Below are 21095 nucleotides of genomic sequence, written 5' to 3' on the forward strand. Positions count from 1 at the left end.
GTGGTTGTCTTCGGTATTCTCCCTGTCTGGTTCCCCTAGAACCCTGTACCTGTCAAGGCCATGTCTTGTTATCCCAGTCTCAACATTGTTGATCCTCACTAAATCGTAATCTGCCTGAAAGCCGAAATAGGGTTTTTCTCAGTATTGGATTTCCTGCTCCTAAATAAGCTCCTAAATAGTGCACACAAATAAATATTTGTTGAATCAGTGAATGAATAGCAATGACAGAGTCCGTCTCCTCATCTGACTTGTCCCTTCTCCCTGGTGGAAGGGACACAGGAGCTATTGTGTTAACATAGCCGCAGAGTTAAACTTACATCAAGTGTAAGATTTGTGTCATTCACCTGCACATCTCCCGTGTCTGTGTACAACGTTTTCACTCTCCTTGCTTAGAGTTTTCACAGAGAGAAAAGTCTTCCTGAAAGTATGGAAGATATAAATATCTAAATCCTTGTAAAAATGACAACTGAGGTTAAGTACAGCAGAATCAAGTGAATTTATTTTTAAAACTTTTAAAAAAGATTTGCTTCCCTGTTTGATTTAAAGCTTATCAGTTGAAATAGATGCTTTTTTGATAGCTCATCAAGTTTCTTTCGGTTTTAAAATGCAAAACCTTCTTCAAAGTAGCTTAAGATAAAAAGGGAGTTGTATTTGGAAGGATTCTACGAGGTAGTAGAATCAGAGGGGAAAAATGACCACCCAGACTCCCAGGATGGGAGAACCTCAGGTGGGGTCTCATTGGCTCTTTCTGCATTGCTGTTCCATTCCTCTCTTCAGACCTCGGGGTCAGTGTCAGTCACTAAGTCACATGTGCCAGTGAAGTGAGTTACAGTGTGGGGGGGGGTGGTGGTGGTGGGGGGGGGGGGGGACCAGGTCACTTGGCGTAAAAATGGATGTTAGATGCTTCATCTTGGGGCGATGGAAGAAAAAGACAGTTCTCAGAGAAGAGTAAGTGGTTATTGGACTAGGAGGATAAATGAAAAATGATCTGCTACAGACTAACATGATTTGAAATGAAATCTGAATCTTTTCTGTTTAAATAACATTATGCACGGTGCATAGTAAGTTGAAATTTCTGTTTCCATGGGCTTTTGGTCAGATATGGCCTTCAGGCTATAAAAATATACAATTATTGTGGTGCTCTGGGAAGAACACGTATCCTATCATGTTCCAAACAATACAGAGGAAATATGTTATCATGTAACAATTTTATAATAATTTTTTTAAGAATACTTACCTATAAATATTTTATAAGTTCAGATTCAAAAACTAATAATTCTATAATATTTTATTTACAGGTCATGCCTAGACTGCATTGGTAAAAATGCTATAATTTTAGAAAGTCAGATATCTTTATTACCTCCTAAACTTCTGCAACAAGTGCTCAAAAAAATAACATTCTGGACTGCAGCTAATCACCGAGAAGAACAAAGAATCCAAAAAGAAGAAACTGAAAATAAGTATCAGTGGATCAGTAGCAATTAAGTTGTCATATACTCTCTATATTTAATATGTGTACACATTTTAATCAGACTGTATATTTACCCCCCCCCCCAAAATTGGAGGATTTAGAAGATAAAATTTGAAACAAAAATGCTATGTCCTAGTTATTATAGGCCATGGAATATATGGGAATAAGATGTTAATGGAAGATTATATTTTATATTTGTAAACTAATTTCCTAATTAGCTGCAGGAAGAAATATACTTTCTGAAAGTACGTACAATTTGTAAGAGATTTTAACTCACTGTGTACTCTTTACTGAAAAGTTTATATGAATTTGAGGAGAATGAGAAATTAGCCCAAGGACTTAAGAAATCCCCCAACATAATAATAGATAAAAATACTATACATCAACTTTCAGAAAGAATGGATTTTCTCAAGCCACTTAAACAGTATCTAAAGTTTCTTATTAAGTAATCCAGTAATTTAAAAACTTCTCCTTCAATAACTGATGCAGCTGGGCAAAATGATAAAATAGGCAAGCGCCGATATGGATTAAATAGTGGACTCCTACCCTTTAGCCCTTACCTAGTAAAGTCTTATTAAGCTTCATTGTAACTTGTCCCCACCTTTATTTGAATAGCAGAATAAATGCCTTCAGTTGTCTTTCATTACCCCTAAGTTACTAGCTAATCCAACTTTATAAAGACCATGTTTTAAAGTGTCTAAAGTGGAGATTAACTTATCATACAGACTTTGAAATATGGGGAAACAGTAGATATATTAGCTTTTGAGACACATCAAAATATATTTTTGCCCTGGAAGAATGCTTCTAAAGTAGTTTCTGCAAGTAATGAAATGGGATGGTAACTTAGTAATTTGCCTTTATAGAAACCCTGCTATTTGGCCCATAGGGAAATATGTTGTCTTCCTATTTATTTTCAGTATTACCTGCCTATACAGAAATAGCATACTATATTTATATTCCTTTAGCCAGTACTTTTGCCATAATTAAGAAGTTACTCATATTATCACAGTTATACACTTTCATTGAATTACTAATAACAATGAATTATTAAGAAGCTCAGTATATAACATTATTCTCCCTAACACCACCATTCAAGTTATCTCTAAAATTTAAAATACTAGAGAGAATATATTTCTATATTGAAATATATATGTAATTTATAATGATAATTATAGTAGTTTGTAGTATCTCATTAAATTTTAGATATATTTTATATATATGCACCATATTTTGGATGTGTAAAGGCTTCTATTTATGTATTGAAATACTTTGTGCTTACATTTTATTTATTATACAAACTCTATAGATATACTATTTTCCTAGTTTTGTTAGTGTAAACCAGTCATTAGAGTCGATTGTGCAAACAAGATTTCAGTGTAAGTTTTCTTTTTCTTTTCTTTTCTTTTTCTTTTTTTACTATTTTGAGGCTGAAAACAGATTTAGAAAAAGGATCTCACAGGCAACATACATCCTAGAAGTAATTATTACTATGAACTTCTGTCATCAGCATTTTTTAAGGGGAAAAAATATGAAAACCTATTGGATAGGGATACATGACATTGAATTGAATGAACATCTTTTAAAGTGTAGATTATGGGAATTTAAATTCTAGATTAGGCAGACACCTCTCTAGCCTCTTAGAAAAACACTTCTGGTTTTAAATGGTTTACTTGGAATGTTAAAAGTTGGATTCACCCCCTCGAAACACACTGGCGTTTAGGCTTCACGAGAAATCTGTTGCCTGTGGCACACAAAGCCGGCGCTGCTCTTTTTTGACTTAATATACTGTGCTGCTTCAATAGTAGGAGTGGAAATTCTGATCCTTACCTGCAAGTTCCCCAAGTTGACTTCAACCAGGTTTTGCTTCTCTTCTGTTAGGAGCGGTAGAAATTCTGGGAGCCTGCAAATCTCATTTCAAAGCCTCAAAGCCAAGCATTATTAATCCTTCACTTCTCACTAGCTGATGGTTTCCTATCAACTCTTGTGCTGCTGACCTCCATGGTGTAGAGGAGCCAAAGACAGTGACAGCCTCAGAACTTTCTCTCGGAACTCCCCTTGTGGGCTCTCTGTTCGGAAAACAATTCTGCAGGGGTTGATAGTTTTTTTCAGGTGGTTCACAAAATAGGTTTCCAATCTCGTCCTCAAGGAAAAAGGATTTCTGGCCATCTTTATTTTGTCTTTCAGGATATTTTTCCAGTTGTCAGGAAGGATTCTTTTGAGCATTAATCATCTTTAGTGTGGTACAGTAAATAGCCCATCTAAGTTAGTGTACATTTTTTTTTTCCAAATAGTGTTTTTGCACACATACCCTTAAAAAATGATTAGCCTTTGGATAAAAGCTTAAAAGTATTCTTTAGAACTTTTTACTTTCAGTCCAGGATGAAGTGGTGCTTTCACTAATACCTTATTTATATTGTACGTGTATGTGAGAGAGAAATAATATAAAGTCACGAATTTTCGGGGTAGTATGTACTGTCTGAAAAAAAATTTTGACTTCAGAAAATTTCAAAAGAAAAGAAGCAATTTTAAGAAACATAATGCTCCCTGTCCACCTTGTGTATGTGTGTGTGTATGTGTGTGAGTGCACATGCATATGCGCACACCTGTTTTTTCATTGTATTAATGTGATTCTACTGGAATTTCTGGTTTGATGAGGTTACCATACAGTCCAGCATGTGGGTACAGCAAGATCATTCTTTATCACCCTGTTACAGACTGAATGTGTTTCCCCCAAATTCATATATTGAAACCCTGCTCCTCAATCAATGTAGTAGTATTTGGAGGTGGAGTCTTTGGAGGTCATTAGGTTTAGATGAGGTCATGAGGGTGATGACCCCATGATGGGACTGTTGTCCTTATAAGGGGCAGACACCAGAGCTCACTCTTCTCCTGCCATGTCAGGATGCAAGCCCATGAAAAGGGCTCCCACCTAGGGTCGAATCTGCCAGCACCTTGATCTTGGACTTCCCAGCCTCTAGAACTGTGAGAAATAAATGTCTGTTGTTCACACCATCTGGTCTGTGGTATTTTGTTATATCAGCCAAGCTAAGATGCACCTGCGGTCCAAAACTTACATTAGGGTTCATTCACTCTTGGTGGTATACATCCTACAGGTTTAGACAGAAGTATAACATGTATCTACCATTATAGTAGCATATAAAATAGTTTCACTGTCCTAAAAATCCTCTATGCTCTGCCCATTCATTTCTCCCTCCCCACTAACCCCTGCAACCACTGATCTTTTTGTTTTCTCCATAGTTTTGCCTTTTCCATATGTTATATAGTTAGAATCCCATAGTATGTAGCCTTTTCAGGTTGGTGTATTTCTGTAGTAACAAGCATTTAAATGTCCTCTGTATGCTTTCATGCTTGAAAAGATCGCTCATGTCTTTGCACCACTGAATAAGAATATTCCATTGTTTGGATTGAACCAGAGAAAATTTTTAGGATCTTCTGCATAGACAATCATGTCATCTATGAACAAAGTTTTGTTTCTTCCTTCGTAACATTTTATTTCCTTACTGCATTGGTGATGACTTCCAGTACGATGTTGAAAAGTAGTTGTGAGAGGGGACATCCCTGCCTCATTCTTGATCTTAGTGGGAAAGCTTTGAGTTTCTCATAGCACTAAGTATGATGTGAACTGTAGGTTTTTGTAGATGTTCTTTATTAAGTTGAAGTTTCTTAGTTTGCTGAGTTTTTATCCTGAATAGGTGTTAAATAATTTTTCTGCTTCTACTGATATGTTCATTTGATTTTTCTTTAGCCTGTTGATGGTGGATTCCATTAGTTGATTTTTGAGTGTTGAACCAGCCTTGAATACTGGGGCTAAGTCTCACTTGGTCATGGTGTATCTCTCTTGGTCATGGTGTATAATACTTTATTTTTTTGGATTTGATTTACTAATATTTTGGTGAGGATTTTTGCATCTGTGTTCATGAACAATATTGGTCTGTCATTTTCTTTTCTTGTGATGTCTTTGTCTGGTTTTGGTATTAGGATAATGCTGGCCTCAGAATGAGTGAGGAAGTATTCTTTGCTCTATCTTATGAAAGAGATTATAGAATATTGATATTTCTTTAAATGTTTGTTAGAATTTACCAGTGAACCCATCTGAGCCTGTTGTTTTCTGTTTGGGTAGGTTATTTATTATTGATTCAACTTCTTTAAAATTTTTTAGAACATTTTTATTCATTTTTTGAGAGACAGAAACAGCATGAGCAGGGAGGGCCAGAGAGAGAGAAGGAGACACAGAATCTGAAGCAGGCTCCAGGCTCTGAGCTGTCAGCACAGATACCTCCCAAACCCATGCAAGATCATGACCTGAGTCAAAGTCGGCCGCATAACAGACTGAGCCACCCAGGCACCGCTGGTTTTATTTCTTTAATAGATATAGGCTTACTCAGAATGTCTGCTTTTTTCTTACGTGAGTTTTGGCAGATTGTGTCTTTCAAGGAATTGGTCCATTTCATCTGGGTTATCAAATATATGAGCAGAGTTGTTCATAAGATCTCTTTATTATTCTTTTAATGTTCATGGGATCTGTAGTGTTGTCCCCTGTTTCATTTCTGATATTTGTAATTTACGTCTTCTCTGTTTTTTCCTTACAGAGCCTGGCTTAGAGGCTTACTGATGTTATTGATCTTTTCAAAGAACCAGCTTTTAGTTTTCTCTATTTCTTGTTTTCAATTTCATTGATACAGCTTTAAAAAATTTTTTTCTTCCATTTGGGTTTAACTTGCTCTTCTTTTTCTGGTTTCCTAAGATGAAACTAGGAGGGTTGATGTTACATCTTTATTCTTGTCAAATATGTATACGCATTCAACGCTTTAAGTGTCCCCCTAAGCACTGCTTTCACCCATCCCAGAAATTCTGATAAATTGTAAACATAGTGGCAGTGACTAGGGAAGGAGTTTTAGGCTATGAAAATCTGAGTGAGGAAAGCCTGTGTTAATTGTTCAAAGTATCCCTTCCAAGCAGTGGTAGCAGCGTGAAGATGGGGAAGAGATAGGATAATAAAGCACACTCCTCTCACCAAACACATCCAAGTAAAGTGGCACCATTACATTAGGGATTTAAGACGCATTCAGGTACAACCCTATTTTACAGGTGACTAAGTTTAGATTGCAGTAATTCTTTTCTTGACCTAATTGAAATGTATCAAAATGGAACAAAGCAGTATCTGTGTGTGTGAACAGAATTTGCCATCCTCCCTTAAGGACTGGGCGATGATGGTTTCTGAAATACTTTTTGAGCACAATTTTCCAGACTGGGCTTGGAAAGTAAGATCTCTGCCGAAGCAGAAGAGCTCAGCGAGCAGGGGTGCCTGGAACCGCTGTGCGGGCACCGTCGGGGAGGCACGAAGTCGGGAGCCCCACGCGCACCCGCGCGGGAGGGCCAGGTGCCTCGCCTCCTGGACACAGGAAAGCGGAGCATTGACTCTCTTTTGAAGCTGAGACCGCTAACTCACTGAGCAATGTCACAATGTCACTACCCCTTTTCAGACTGTGAACCCTTGGAGAACATTCCTCAATCACACAAGGAAGATTTCTCAGTAAAAAAAAAAAAAAAAAAAAAAAAAATTTTGCGAGAAGGTGGCTACTATTCTTCCCATCTTTGTAGTGCCCGCAGCGAAAGGAGGCTCAGAGAGTGTTTGGAGCTCAGTCAACACACCATCTCCGGGCTCAGGCCGGCCGCGGCGGCGGCAGCAGCAGCGGCGGCGGCGGCGGGAGGACCCGGCGCTGGGGGCGCTGAGCGCCCGCCGCGCTTCCGGAGCCCCGTAGGAGGCGTCAGCGGAACGGGCGGTTCTGGCCGCGGCGTAAACAAGGGCCGGCTGCGGCGGGCGGCGAGTGGCGAGCTGGAGGCGGGGCGGGCTGGCTGGATTCTAGTCCCGGCCCCAAGCGGACCCCCTTTCCGCCCTGCTCCCGGCGGGGCCCCGCCGCCGCCGCCGCCGCGCCCCCGACCCGCGCCCCAGCAGCGCAGCCCAGGCAGCGGAGGGGCTGTCCTCGCCGAGGAGGGCTGAGCGGGCGCGGGCGGCCAGCGGGCGGCCTTAACCCCGTCCCTATCGCCGCCCCTTTCTGCTCGCCTGTCGCCGCCGTGCATTTCTGCCTTTTCTTTTGTCTCTTTCCCCCGCGCGGGTGTGGGGATTGTTGGTGAACAAACGTGCAGCCTCAAGATGGCTGATGGCAACGAGGATCTGCGAGCGGACGACTTGCCAGGGCCAGCCTACGAGAGCTATGAGTCCATGGAGCTCGCCTGCCCCGCCGAGCGCAGCGGCCACGTAGCCGTCGGCGACGGGCGCCACATGTTCGTCTGGGGCGGCTACAAGGTCAGTGGGCGTCCGGCCGCGGCGGGCGTCGCTCGGCTGGACCCCGAGTCCGGGTCGGCGGGGTGGGTGGGGGGGGGGGGGGAGCAGAGCGGCCGCCCGGACCCCCCTCTCCGTGTCGCGACTGTGCCCGTCGGTGCATTTTCTTGCGAGCGGGCTTCTCCTCACCGGTCCTCTAATTCGCGCCGACGCTCCTGGGCTGCTGTCACTCCAGCCCTCTGCTTACGGGGCCCGCGGCGGCCCTGGGCGCTGTGGACGTTGGAGCGTTGTTTGGGGGAGGGCACGTTGGGCGGCGCACGACTACGATACGTGTTATGTTTTAAAAGGTGGGGCGCGGGTGGGAGGTAAGAGAGGTGACGTTGTGTGATGTCACTCTTACCGTTTGTCGGCCCGCTTAGAGCACTTCATTCTCTGGAGCTGGGGTCCTTTGGCCCACGGATACCGTTGCTTGCTTGGGCAATAATCGGGGTGTAGGAAAACTCTCTAGAATTCCCGAAGGCCGCAGGGATGGCCTTATTCAACCTTCCCGCCTGTTCGGGAGGCCTAGCTACACCTGTGCAGATGGCCGTCACCCTGCTGTTTGAACATTCCAGGGCTGTTATGCTTTCAGCTGATAAAGAGTTGACAATTTTCAGAGGAAACCCCTATTAAGAAAACTAATGGAGAAGGCGCCACCAGCAACCAAAAAATCAGTAGCAACGATTGTAACTACCAAGTTCAGCTCTCTGACCCCTGCTCATAAACAATGTTGAGAGCCAGTTGCCTTTCTTGTTACTACTGGCTTCTTGTTACCAGGTGTCTCCTGTTTAAACTTTGTTCTCTAGTTCTCCTGCCCTTTTGCTATTAGAGCTTCTCAGTAACGATCCATATCCTAGCACTGGCTCTTTTCATTCGCTGGGGTTGCTCTGAGACATTCCTACCAAAAGTTAACTTTTTAGTCCCTTTTGGTCTTAACATTGATCTCCCTGCCCCCATTTGCTTGAGATCTGGTCCACTACACCTGTGTGCTTGATGACTGACTTTATGACTCTGGTAATAGGTTTTAGCTTCTTGCACGTTGACCTGGTCATAACTGAACACTTTTGAGATGACTGTCAAAAAAGACAGATGGAATAAACCACTATAGCTGTCCTGACTAATTTAGTTTAACCACAAAAGCATTTTTTAAAATTTTATTTTGCCAGTCCTAATTAATCTGCAGTGCTTTCCTCAGCCCCCAGTGAATAGCTGGTTAGAGGACGGTACTTGGTAGGAGGAAGAGGCAGTTATGTAGTGACCCTTATTAAAATGTCAATCCACTGGAGAAAAGTTAACCTGTTAGTCAATCACACTGTGGTCTAAACTACATATTCATAATTCTGTTTGTAAAAATCAGCAGCATTGAAGGAACAGGACTTTTCTTTGGGGAGTGGGGAGAGCGAGGGTTGTCAGGAAGGACGATTTTTTTTTTTTTTTAATGTTTGTTTTTGAGAGAGATCAAGGTAAGGGCAGAGAAGGGGGGCAGGGGCAGAGGACCCGAAGTGGTCTGTGCAGGGTCTGTGCTGACAGCAGAGAGCCGGATGTGGTACTTGAACCCATGAACTGTGAGATCATGACCTGAGCCGAAGTTGGATGCTTAACAGACTGAGCCACCCAGGCACCTCAGGAACGAAGGTTTCTGATGGTGAGTGTTTGAGGGCCCAGAAGTCTAGGATTTAGGCAGGATGACCAGTGATGACCAGTGAAGTGGAGTGGTTCCAAAACCGGCTGTCCTCAGTATTTTGGCTAGAACTCTGAAAAGCCCTTGGATATTGTTTTTGAGGGCAATAAACCTTAGCTTCCCACATAGTAGTCCCTTTCCCTCTTCAGACCAGGCTGAGCTATTCCCGGTGAGCCTGCTGTCATGCTTCCAGCCTTCTTTTTGTTAAGTGGTGGAATAGAAAGAGAAATGTCCACAAGGCCACGTGCACTAATTCTGTATGGTACTCAAGCTTATTACACTCTGACACCCATTCTCCATGAACTGCTATTGTTCACCGTATGTTGACATTGTTCAAAAAGTGGGGAGGTTCAAAGGCTAGGAAGGTCAGGGAGTGATTAAAGTTGCCAATTCAGGGAAAGGAGGGTAGAATGCTGATTCCACAGTTACTTGCCAAGTAATCTTGGGCAAATTACTTACCTCTCTAAAAAACCTGTTTTCTTGTAATCTCAACTACTTTTTAGGGTTGTTATGAAGATTAAAGAAAGTAATCCATTGGGGCACCTGGGTGGTTCAGTCTGTTAAGCATCCGACTTCAGCTCAGGTCATGATCTCACGATTCTTGAGTTTGAGCCCCACATCAGCCTCTGTGCTGACAGTTTGGAGCCTGGAGCCTGCTTCGGATTGTGTCTCCCTCTCCCTCTGCCTCTGCCCCACTTGTGCTCTGGCTGTCTCTCTTAAAAATGAACATTAAAAAAAAATTTTTTTTTTTTTTTTAAAGAAAGTAATCTGTTGATAGTGTTCAGATAGTTCTGGCATATGGTAAACTCATTCTGTTAAGAATTACTATCTGAAGGGAAATGGAGAACAACGAACAGAAAATTTTGCATTATTCAGTGTGCAACTGAATAACTGCACACTGGCAATTCTGCCATCTGTTTTTTGGTAGAGAATGGATGGATGAGAGTAAAAAATGGCTAGAAAACGACACGTGTTAGTGTGAGTCAGGCACTCACACGGTAGAACAGTCTTTAGTGTGCAAACCATGGCATAGCTGACCTCTCCTGAAGTCATGCAGCTGAAACCTGGTGAATGGTCTGTTCAGCATAAAGTGACATTAGAGATTTCCTAGAGATTTCATAACTTCCTGTATCATTGCACCTGCTGCATCAAAAACATTAAGGGTTATCTATATTAAGCATTACTTTGAGTATGTGGCCTGGAGCAAGGAAGATTGTCCATTTGATAGTATTATATTGTTAAGACCCATTTAACATCTCATAACTCTTATTACTATCTCAAACAAGGTAGATATGAAAAAATATACAGTAGTGCTTCTTTAGAATACCAATTATTTTTTATATTTGCTATTTTTTTTTTATTCTTCTTAGAGTAATCAAGTCAGAGGATTGTATGACTTTTATCTGCCTAGAGAAGAACTATGGATCTACAACATGGAGACTGGAAGATGGTAACTGTGGATATTATGAGGGGGACTAAAAAATTCAAGTAAGGTTGCAAATAAAAACTCTGTGAAGCCCATTCTAATAAAACTATTTTATTTGAAGACACAGAGTTATCTCTATGTTCTAAAACCAACCTTGTACTAGTTTGGTTCAGCTGCTAAGCTTAGATACATTAGCAACTCTTCAGTAATTAGTTGGTGATTTTATTTTTTAAGTTTATTTATTTTGAGAGAGAGAGAGAATCTCAAGCAGGCTCTGTGCTGACACAGGCCTGGAACCTACGAACCATGGGATCATGACCTGAGCCGAAATCAAGAGTCAAGATACTTAACCGACTGAGTCACCCAGGCACCCCTACTTGGTGCTTTTATGACCTTCGAAGAAACTTGTATTCAGAGCTCTATGTAGTATCATTGTAATACTAAAATAAAGAGGTAGATAGAGGCTTCCAATCCTGGAATGAAAATATTATAAAAGTTCCATATATGATGTTTTTTCAAGATGTTATATCTTCTGTTACGTGGAAAATGAGAAAATAATTTCTAGATTGTATCTACTAGAAATAAAGGTGGTGTTTTATTTTAATGAGCTCTGCCATTAAAGTTTCTATACAAATCTCTTTAAAATAGTGTGTTTTGTTTAAAAAAAGAACTGAAATTTGCCTTCCGTACAACTGGGGATATTCTGAAAAGGATCTTTTGCCAGTCTTGTGACAGTGGTCCTCAAAGAGGCTCTTGGCAGAATCTTAAGAGTTCAACTAAAAATGGGGCGCCTGGATGGCTCTTGGGCTCTGTGCTGACAGCTCGGAGCCTGAAGCCTGCTTCAGATTCTGTGTCTTCCAGTCTCTCTGCCCCTCCTCCACTTGCCCTCTGTCTCTCATAAATAAATGTTGAAAAAATTTTCTTAAAAAGTTCAACTAAAACTAAGGATTATTTCTGTACATAGCAAATCAGTGTTGATCTGAGCTGTTGGCTCATCTGTGTTTTGTTTTGTTTTGTTTTCAAGAGAGAAATTGATAATGGTATTCCTTTCATAGGGGAATTCTATGAATTTTTTAAAAATTGAGCCCCATAAGGAATTTGTAAAACTAAGCCTGCCAAAGTTAAAGCTTAGCATAAAGTGATAGAGTGAGAAGACCTTAACAGTCCTATTAATACTGTGAATCTTAGGCCTTTTTGATTCAGATTCATTTTTAGATTCAGAAGGATTTAAAGCATGCAAAGCACTCCCAGGAGTGCCTGGCCTATAGAAAGTATTACCCACGTGCCTATAGTACTACTTAGGTTTGAATCAGATTCATTTGAATGGCTAGAAGGTGACTAAATAAAACACACTTGTTGAATTAACTGGTCAGGAGTGGGATGTTTTCCTTTTAGGTACCTGGGTGACTCAAAACCAAAAACAAAATAGCCACTTATGGTTGTATCAATAAAGAGCAGGTTAGTTTGAGAAACATAAAATGGTGTGCTCCTGGGCTTCCAGAGCTTCTCACCGTCCCTGTGTGTGGGGTCAGCTGGCGCAGCCTGTGGAATGGGTGAACAAAGAGGAAGGAACTCATTCTTTGAATTAATTTTAGATCTAGACGAGACCCACAGATGCTATCTAGCCGGCCAGCCCATTTTATTTTTTCCCTTTATTGTGGGGATAGAAGAAAAACAAGTAACTTTTGCATTTCTTCTCTTTTGGGAAACATTTACATTGTCTTTTTGCCCTCAGGAAAAAAATTAACACAGAAGGCGATGTTCCTCCTTCTATGTCAGGAAGCTGTGCGGTGTGTGTGGACAGGGTGCTCTACTTGTTTGGAGGACACCATTCAAGAGGCAATACGAATAAGGTGAGTGTTTCTAAGGATTGTGGTTTGAGAGCTCAACTAAACATGGGGTGCCTAGGTGGCCCTGTTGGTTTTTACTCTTTTTCAGACAACCTCCGATTTCTAAGGTTAGCCCATACTTATTCCTGTCCCGGTTAAAACATGCATGTCCTTGATAACGGTATGAATGTGCATTTTAGTATTTTGTCTACCAGTCCGTATTTCTCTATGCCTTTTGTAAAGTCAACTTTGATAACTTGTCTGCAGTAATTTCCTGAGTGGGTTTCCTTTGTGCTCTTTGCAGCTGTGGTTCTCTTAGAACCCTGGGGTGTTAGATAAATATTAGCAAACCAAATGAAAACAAGATGCAATCATGAGGAGCAGGGTAAAATGAACAGACCACCACTCGGCTATGAGGATAAATTAATACAGAATTTTATATACTAAAATTCCCGTAATATGGTACCATAAGGTACTGTTGTTCAGACTTTGTGTTTTTTCCAAATAGGAAAAAGATTAACAGTTGTTTTCTCAGGCCAGCAAGACACAAATATCAGTCAGAAAGATGCATATGATCTAGGGAGTCTCTTAATAAATTTATTTAGCAACTTAGCACCTTATATACTGAGCACTTGGTTAGACATTGGAGACACAGAGACGAATGATACAGTTCCCGTCTCTAGGCGCTCACATCCTAGAGGGGATACACATAATAAGTAGATGGTTCCAGTAGCATATGATAAGAAGATACATAGAGCCTGGCTCATAAAATAGCTCAGTAAATATTGTTAAATCTGAAAAAGAATCCTTGACATTGTGTTTGGCAGGATGGAGGAAGAGAATAAGTAAAGTCTTTAACCAAGAGGGTTGAATAGAATCATAACTGGGAGAGGTAGCCAAGATGCAAGTATCAGGAGGCAGAAATATAAGCAAATGTTCTGTTCACAGAAATGTGAAGTGGTTTGGTGTGACTGGAGCATATGGCTGACAAAGTTTCAGACTATTCCTAGGAGCTCTAGGGATTTGAGATGCCTTGGGACCCCTGTGGGAGGAGCGTCATGGTGTTAGGCAGGCTTCAGATCACCCCCCTACCCCTCCATCTTAACAGGTGTAGCTCTACTTCAGTTAGGCTTTTGCTTAAGATTTTGTGTGAAGTAAGGGTTCTGTGCCTAAAAGATTTTGTGAGGCACTGCTACAGGCTGTAGTGGAGGTGCGTGTGTTTTAGGGCAAGGAAGAGAAAAAGAACCTTAACACCACATGAAGCAGCTTGGGGAAAAAAAAGAAGCCGTGGCTTTAGGGGTAGACAGAGAAATGGCTACAGTTGAGTATTTTTAGGTTTGATGAAAAGGAAGCTTAGGAGTCTTAGGAGAAGTAAAAAGATATACATATAATGGCCAGGTCTCTTCAAGTATCTGGATGTGAAACCTTGGAAAGACAGACCAGTACTTAATCTTTTAAGATTTATCCTTTGCTCCCAGAGTTAAGTAGGCGCTTAAGACATGTTTGTTAAATTGAATTTGAAGGTGAAATTGCTAAGTTGAATTCTTTTGGTGATACCGTCTTCAAACCCATAAATTAGATTAGCATAACTCAAAGTGCCTATGTAAGGCACAATATACTTCTGTTCCTTCATCAAAAAAAATGAGGCTGTTAAACTGAGAACAAACTGAGGGCTGATGGGGGGGTGGGAGGAAGGGGAGGGTGGGTGATGGGTATTGAGGGCACCTGTTGGGATGAGCACTGGGTGTTGTATGGAAACCAATTTGACAATAAATTTCATATATTTAAAAAAAAATGTGGCTATTAGGAAAAAAAAATGAGCTCAACAGGGTACTTAGCAACTTAGGTAATTTATATTCTGGCATAAGTTCCTTATGTATATTTGGACCAGTAACAGTCTGTAGTCACAATTGTAGAAGCATTGAATTAGATGACATTCCTATAGTCATAAATCACAATAAAACTGAATGCCAAGGTTGAATTTCTTTTGCATAACCAAATCTAACTGAAATCATTGCTTCTGACAGTTCTACATGCTGGATTCAAGGTCTACAGACAGAGTACTACAGTGGGAAAGAATTGATTGCCAAGGAATTCCTCCATCATCAAAGGATAAACTTGGTGTCTGGGTATATAAAAACAAGTGAGTTAGCAGCCCCGTAGGTTTGGGTTTTTACGTGCAAAGTGGTTTGCCATTCAAGTATCCATAGCCCATAAACACTGTAACCCTAGAACATAACTTCTAGGGCCCATATGAGGATTATGTGAATTAATACATCAAAGCACTTAGCACCTAAGACATAATTAGGCACAGTAGGCATTATTCTATGAATAAGAATTTTCATATACTCAAGCATGCCTTCTCAGTTCCTAGCATGACAAAAGAAGAACTTCTTGTAACTTCCTAACCTGTGGATGTTAGAATTTTTAGTGTCTTGGTTTTTTATCAAACAGGTTAATATTTTTTGGAGGCTACGGATATTTACCTGAAGATAAAGTATTGGGAACTTTTGAATTTGATGAAACATCTTTTTGGGTAAGTGAAGTTTCATATTTGTATATGGTCTACTTAGTATGTTGAAATAATACATCTTATGTCTGCTAGTCTTGTTCATTTTGCCTTGTTCATAAACCAGACAAGGATATGTAATTTTACAAATATTATTTGAAAAATAACTCAGATTCTTACTCATTTTCTGTAGAATTCAAGTCACCCAAGAGGATGGAATGATCATGTACATATTTTAGACACTGAAACATTTATCTGGAGTCAGCCTATAACTACTGTGAGTTACTGAAGAATAATGAATTATTATAAAGTAAGGCTACCTAGAGGAGAAAGGGAATTGGGAGGTGGTGTAAAATTGACAGTTCATTCTTGTTTTTCTGGAGAAAATCCATTGCTTTCATTATTCTCCAAGAAGTCCATACCTCAGAAAAGTTTAATGAATGTGTGGACTAACCTGGCATCTACTATCTAATAGATGTTAAGGGATATTGCTTATAACTAAATAAATGACCTGGCAGTAGACTGTTAACTTACTCAAATATTAGATTTCTTTTTCCTCTGACGCAGGTGTCTTATAATGTGCTACCTTTTTACTTAAAAAAAATAAACAAGCATTCCATTAACTAGTGCATTCAGTAATATATCTCCAAAATCTAAAATTACAGTTCCCAGGGTTAGTACTGCTGTTGACTAGACATCTGCACTTGAGCTTAAAAGCTCAAGCGTCTTACATACCCTCATCCCACCTCCAGAGAAGATTGGTGTTTATTTTTAAAAATTGCTTTTGTGACTTTTATAGGGTAAAGCACCTTCACCTCGTGCTGCCCATGCCTGTGCAACTGTTGGAAACAAAGGCTTTGTGTTTGGAGGCAGATATCGAGTAAGTTTGTGAACAGTTTCAATGATTTGCTCATGAGTCATTAAAAATGATAATTACTTAATTATCCTTTTTCAGGATGCTAGAATGAATGATCTTCACTGTCTTAATCTGGATACGTGGGAGTGGAATGAATTGTATGTATCACTTTAGATAATTTCTAAAATTTTTTAATATTTTTATTCTGTTAGCATAGAAATTTAAGCAGGTAAATAACTGAATTTAAATAAACATGATGTCTAGATCCTTAAATAAGGAATTTTATTTTTTGATTTCCTGTTCCACAACATGTGCTCAACGTTTGTTGAAAAGGTCTAAAGTTCACTCTGCCTTCTAAAAACATAGTTAATACCAAGCATGCAGCTATTAATACCAAGAAGCTTTTGGGGCACCTGGGTGGCTCAGTCGGTTAAGCGTGTGACTTCGGCTCAGGTCATGATCTCATGGTTCATGGGTTCAAGTCCCGTGTCAGGCTTTGTGTTGACAGCTCGGAGCCTGGAGCCTGCTTCCTAGATTCTGTGTTTCCCTTGCTCTCTGCCCCTCCCGGACTTGCACTCTCTCAAAAATAAATAAAACATTTAAAAAAATTAAAAAATTTAAAAAAAAATACCAAGAAGCTTTTTAAATTTAAAGTCTCTTCTGTCAAATATTCTGTATAAATTTTCAAAGAAAATTTAAATATTTTTCCATATTAAACAGTAGCTACTTTTAAACACAGATATTGTAACTTAGCTATTATTTTCAGAATTCCACAAGGCATATGCCCAGTTGGCCGATCTTGGCATTCACTAACACCAGTTTCTTCAGATCATCTCTTTCTCTTTGGAGGATTTACCACTGATAAACAGCCACTAAGTAAGTCCTTTAAAAATATAAGAAATCATTATCATTCATATGTAATATATAAATAGAAGAAAATAATTCAGTCTATTTTAGATGTATCAGAGGGCCATAGGGTTGGTTGGAGGTTTGCTATTATTTTTGATCCTATAATAAATCTATAATTGTTTTTGTACTATAACATCCATCTATTCTGTCCAGTGTAGCCCTTAAAAGCTCCACTTAAGGGTTGTGACATGCAAAGGGCTTACTTGATTAACTGCAGGGAAAAACCAGGATATATACTTTCTCTTTCTACTTACAGTTTATTACCTTTCTTGCTAAAGCTGTGCCCTTTAAACATGAATGTCTCATTGACAAAATAACATATTTCATGGCTCTTCTTTCTTCACTTCAATCAGGTGATGCTTGGACTTACTGCATCAGTAAAAATGAATGGATACAGTTTAATCATCCCTATACTGAAAAGCCAAGGTATGAAGTATTTACAAAGTAATTCTTGTACATCTTTATGGACCTCAATTATTCAGTACAAGACTGGGGACACCTGGCTGCCAGTCAGTAAAGCATATGACTCTTAATCTCAAACAACCCTGAGTCCCACATTGGGTATAGGGATTACTTAAAACCTTAAAAAAGATGTGCAAGACTGGTAATGATTGAGGAAATTGTGGCTGCATTACATCCACTATTCTTATGATAAACACCCTAGCGTTCACTAATGTTTAACATCCTACCTTTTTTTTTTTATGTTTGAGAGAGAGAGAGTGCACACGTGTGAGCATGAGTGGGATAGGGACAGAGAATTCCAAGCAGGCTCTGTGCTGGCAGTGCGCAGATGCAGGACCCAGTCTCAGGAACCGTGAGATTGTGACCTGAGCCCATATCAAGAGTCAGATGCTTAATAGACTGAGCCACCCATGCGCCCCTAACATCAAACCTTTTGAAAGAAAAGAAAACCAATGCTATCCTTGTATTAAATGCTTTCTTTTCTGTCATGGTGCATGAAAAACAGGGCTGGGTGTTGACTTCTGCTGTTTTTAATCATAAAATTGATGTAGTTAAAATTTATAATCAAGCTCTTTACTCCAGTGAATTGAACTGCTTCTAGGTTTGTCACTTAAAAAAAAAAAAACTGGAGAGAATTTCAAAACCTTGAAGAATGTATATGGGGGGTAAATCCAGAACTTTCTATTAGATTGGTAGGAGCACTGTATAACAAATACTAAATCAAATCACCCAAAGAGTTATTTTTGTTAATCTCAAGAAGAATTCTTACAAAAACTGCCAAAGCAAATGATATAGTCACAACTGGTATTCAAAGCATATTTAGGTAGGTCAGCCTGCATTTCCCCACAAGTCTCTAAGTACACTTATGCCATAAAGGCTTCATCTGGCAGAAAAATTCTTCCATAGAATTACCAGGCCTGAGACTTTGAGTATGTCAGGCAGATTCACAGCATCCTTCAGATTTTTTCTTTAATGTCAACTGACCCTGCCTATGAAAAGAAGAAGATTGAGAGGGCATGTAGCACACATCTCCCGTAAGATTTTTATTGCTAACAAAGACCTAGAGAACAGATCATTCAGTTCAAACCCGTCATTGCATAAGTTAGGACTGGACCAGATAGATAAAATGGTAACATCCAGATAAAACAGACATTAATAGATTTTTCTAGCTTTTGCTACTTAAGATAATTGCTGCTCAACATTAGGTTTTGGTCTGTACTGAAGATCTCTAGTCTTTATTTCATCATTGTGTTCGTAGTGTAAATTGTCAACTTGGTGTCTGGGTAACTTAAAACTCTTGTTTTAAATTAGATTATGGCACACAGCTTGTGCCAGTGACGAAGGAGAAGTCATTGTTTTTGGTGGATGTGCCAATAACCTCCTTGTCCATCACAGAGCTGTAAGTGTACTAAGTATACTACCCTGCATTAAAGGACACTTCATCATATTTTTGAGTCTTGTGGACTACTTACTTTTTAATATGTTCTTCATTTTCTATTTTTCAGGCACACAGTAATGAAATACTTATATTTTCAGTTCAACCAAAATCTCTTGTAAGGTAAGTAACTTTTTACTTGGTACTCAGATTATTTTAAATTAGTGCTCTTGAAAAACCAGGCTTACAGATAATTTAAAGGCAATGACAAGTTTCCATTGATAAAACTAGTTCTTACGAAAATCTTTAAACAAAGTGGGCTTTTGTTTTTTTGGTAATTCTTCAAACAGTAAATTTATTTTTCTCTTGTCCACTTTCAGGCTAAGCTTAGAAGCAGTCATTTGCTTTAAAGAAATGTTAGCCAACTCGTGGAACTGCCTTCCAAAACACTTACTTCACAGTGTTAATCAGAGGTTTGGTAGTAACAACACTTCTGGATCTTAAGGCTTCATAGATAATGCCTCTGATCACCTTGCATGGACAGCAATTCTGTAAACATCAGAGAGTGGCATCGTTTGTATAATTATATGCATTGTTGTAGTTTGCAGCTTTTTGGTTTTAATGTGCATGTGAATGGCCTAGAGAACCTATTTTTGTGTCTAAAGTTTACAATAAATGTATTTAACACCAGTAACTGTCTTCTATTAAAGCAAAAGAAAATGATACTTGGCTTTTTACCCCAAGGAATGGTTATTATATTTCCTTTTTGGTAACTTCAGGATATATAGCTATAGAAACATACTAATTATTCTTATCACTATCAAAATGGTGATGTTATTTTTTTAAATTTATATATATATATATATATATTTTTTTTTTTTTTTTTAAATAGCAAGAGTAGTCTGTTGTATTTACAACACTGGCTATATGTATAATTACAAAGTTGTTTTCTTTTTTTTACATTAATTTCAAATGGAAAAACATTATCAACAGGACTAAGCTGGTAAAAGAAATTTTGGAAGGACCAACAGCTGTTTAGTGCTTTGACCTTAATGCTTTGGTATAGGGGCTGGGGCAAATGGTCATATTGACTGTAGGTAGCCATTGTCTCATCATTTAAAAAGTGACAGTTTGTTTAGCTCATAAGAGAATGGAAATGATGTAGGACTTTATTCTCCATTTGTCAGGAGACAGAAGAAGAAAGCTGTGTCAGGAGTCTTTAGTGGTAAGCCTAAAAGTGCACTTATGATATCCTAGGTTAAGATACTCTGTAACATGCTGATCATTACTAGAGGTAGAAAATAAAATGGTACAGAACTGAATGAGATTACAAGGAAGAAGTAAGGATGAAAAGTGAAGTTGTATAAATGAATGGAAATGATCAATACCATTTTTTTCTAGGTGTTATTTCTTAGGCTGAATTATGTCTATTTTAAATCTGGTCTAATATATTTTTTGACAAGTACAGGTAACGGCAGAAGGCTTCCAAGACTTAATCCTAAATGTTTAACTGCCCCCAAACCCCACCACCGCACCAGAACACGAAAAACCACCTGTGATTGGCCTGTAACAGAGCTCTGACACTGTACACGGTAGACGACCAAGTCAATGTCTGAGCAACTGAGCCACTTCACTCCAGTTTCTGTACAACATGAAATGAAAACTTAGTATTAACCTCCCAAATTTTAAGAAAATGTAGGAGAATAACTACAGATGTATACAATTAGCATTTAACTGTCCACAAATATTTTAGGAAATCCTATCCGTGTTTCCTCTCTATAAAACTGGAAAAAAAACAGTAAGTCCTTTTGGCGAATATAGCAAGGCAATGTTTAGTTCATTTTTAAATGCGGAAGTCTTGTTACATGGTGTTTTCATCTCTGAACTTCCAAAAGGCTATAAAATTGACTCTTCTCAAATATTTTAGGGTTTCATTTCAGCTATTTTCTTTTTACATTCAGAAGATTGGGTGCAGACACTTTGACTTTGCCAGGAATATTTCTTGATAAATCCGTGTCCTAAAAAAAGAGAATTGCTGAATATCTTCACATGCTATATGGTAGTCATGTTTCTTTTATGATAATTATGTGCCCTCTGCTGTCAAAAGAAAGGCATTTCCAAAATTTCCAACTGAAACGATCTTATTTTACTGCTTCTAGTAAGACAGCATTTTCTACCAAAACAAGAGCTGCAGCTTGGCATGTATTAAATAAAGAACCAAAAGTAGAAAAGTA

General features: G+C 39.2%; 3 protein-coding genes across 4 annotated transcripts in view; 2 read left to right on the forward strand and 1 right to left on the reverse strand.

Moving 5' to 3' along the window:
- KLHDC1 (kelch domain containing 1) overlaps positions 1-4591 on the forward strand; it is a 54646-nt gene extending 50055 nt beyond the window's left edge. The window contains exon 13 of one of the 2 annotated variants that reach the window (XM_042943108.1): positions 1299-4591. In XM_042943108.1, coding sequence (XP_042799042.1) covers positions 1299-1485 — 187 coding nt within the window. In that variant the 3' untranslated portion in view covers positions 1486-4591. The remainder of the gene's footprint in view (positions 1-1298) is intronic. The other variant, XM_042943110.1, reaches the window with a different exon arrangement.
- A 2727-nt stretch (positions 4592-7318) lies between these two features.
- On the forward strand, positions 7319-19551 carry KLHDC2 (kelch domain containing 2). Its single transcript, XM_042943112.1, has 13 exons — positions 7319-7799; positions 10866-10945; positions 12657-12774; positions 14778-14893; positions 15205-15286; positions 15453-15536; positions 16059-16139; positions 16215-16273; positions 16882-16991; positions 17378-17450; positions 18798-18885; positions 18992-19044; positions 19242-19551. The coding sequence occupies exons 1-13, from the start codon at positions 7647-7649 to the stop codon at positions 19363-19365; spliced, it is 1221 nt and encodes a 406-aa protein (XP_042799046.1). The 5' UTR covers positions 7319-7646; the 3' UTR covers positions 19366-19551.
- Positions 18219-21095, reverse strand: part of NEMF (nuclear export mediator factor) — a 56327-nt gene continuing 53450 nt past the window's right edge. The window contains 1 exon segment of the mRNA XM_042943111.1: positions 18219-20879. Within this exon segment, the coding sequence (XP_042799045.1) occupies positions 20802-20879 (78 nt within the window). The 3' untranslated portion in view covers positions 18219-20801.

This window comes from Panthera leo, chromosome B3 (assembly GCF_018350215.1).
Source record: "Panthera leo isolate Ple1 chromosome B3, P.leo_Ple1_pat1.1, whole genome shotgun sequence".
In the NCBI taxonomy this organism is placed as follows: domain Eukaryota; kingdom Metazoa; phylum Chordata; class Mammalia; order Carnivora; family Felidae; genus Panthera; species Panthera leo.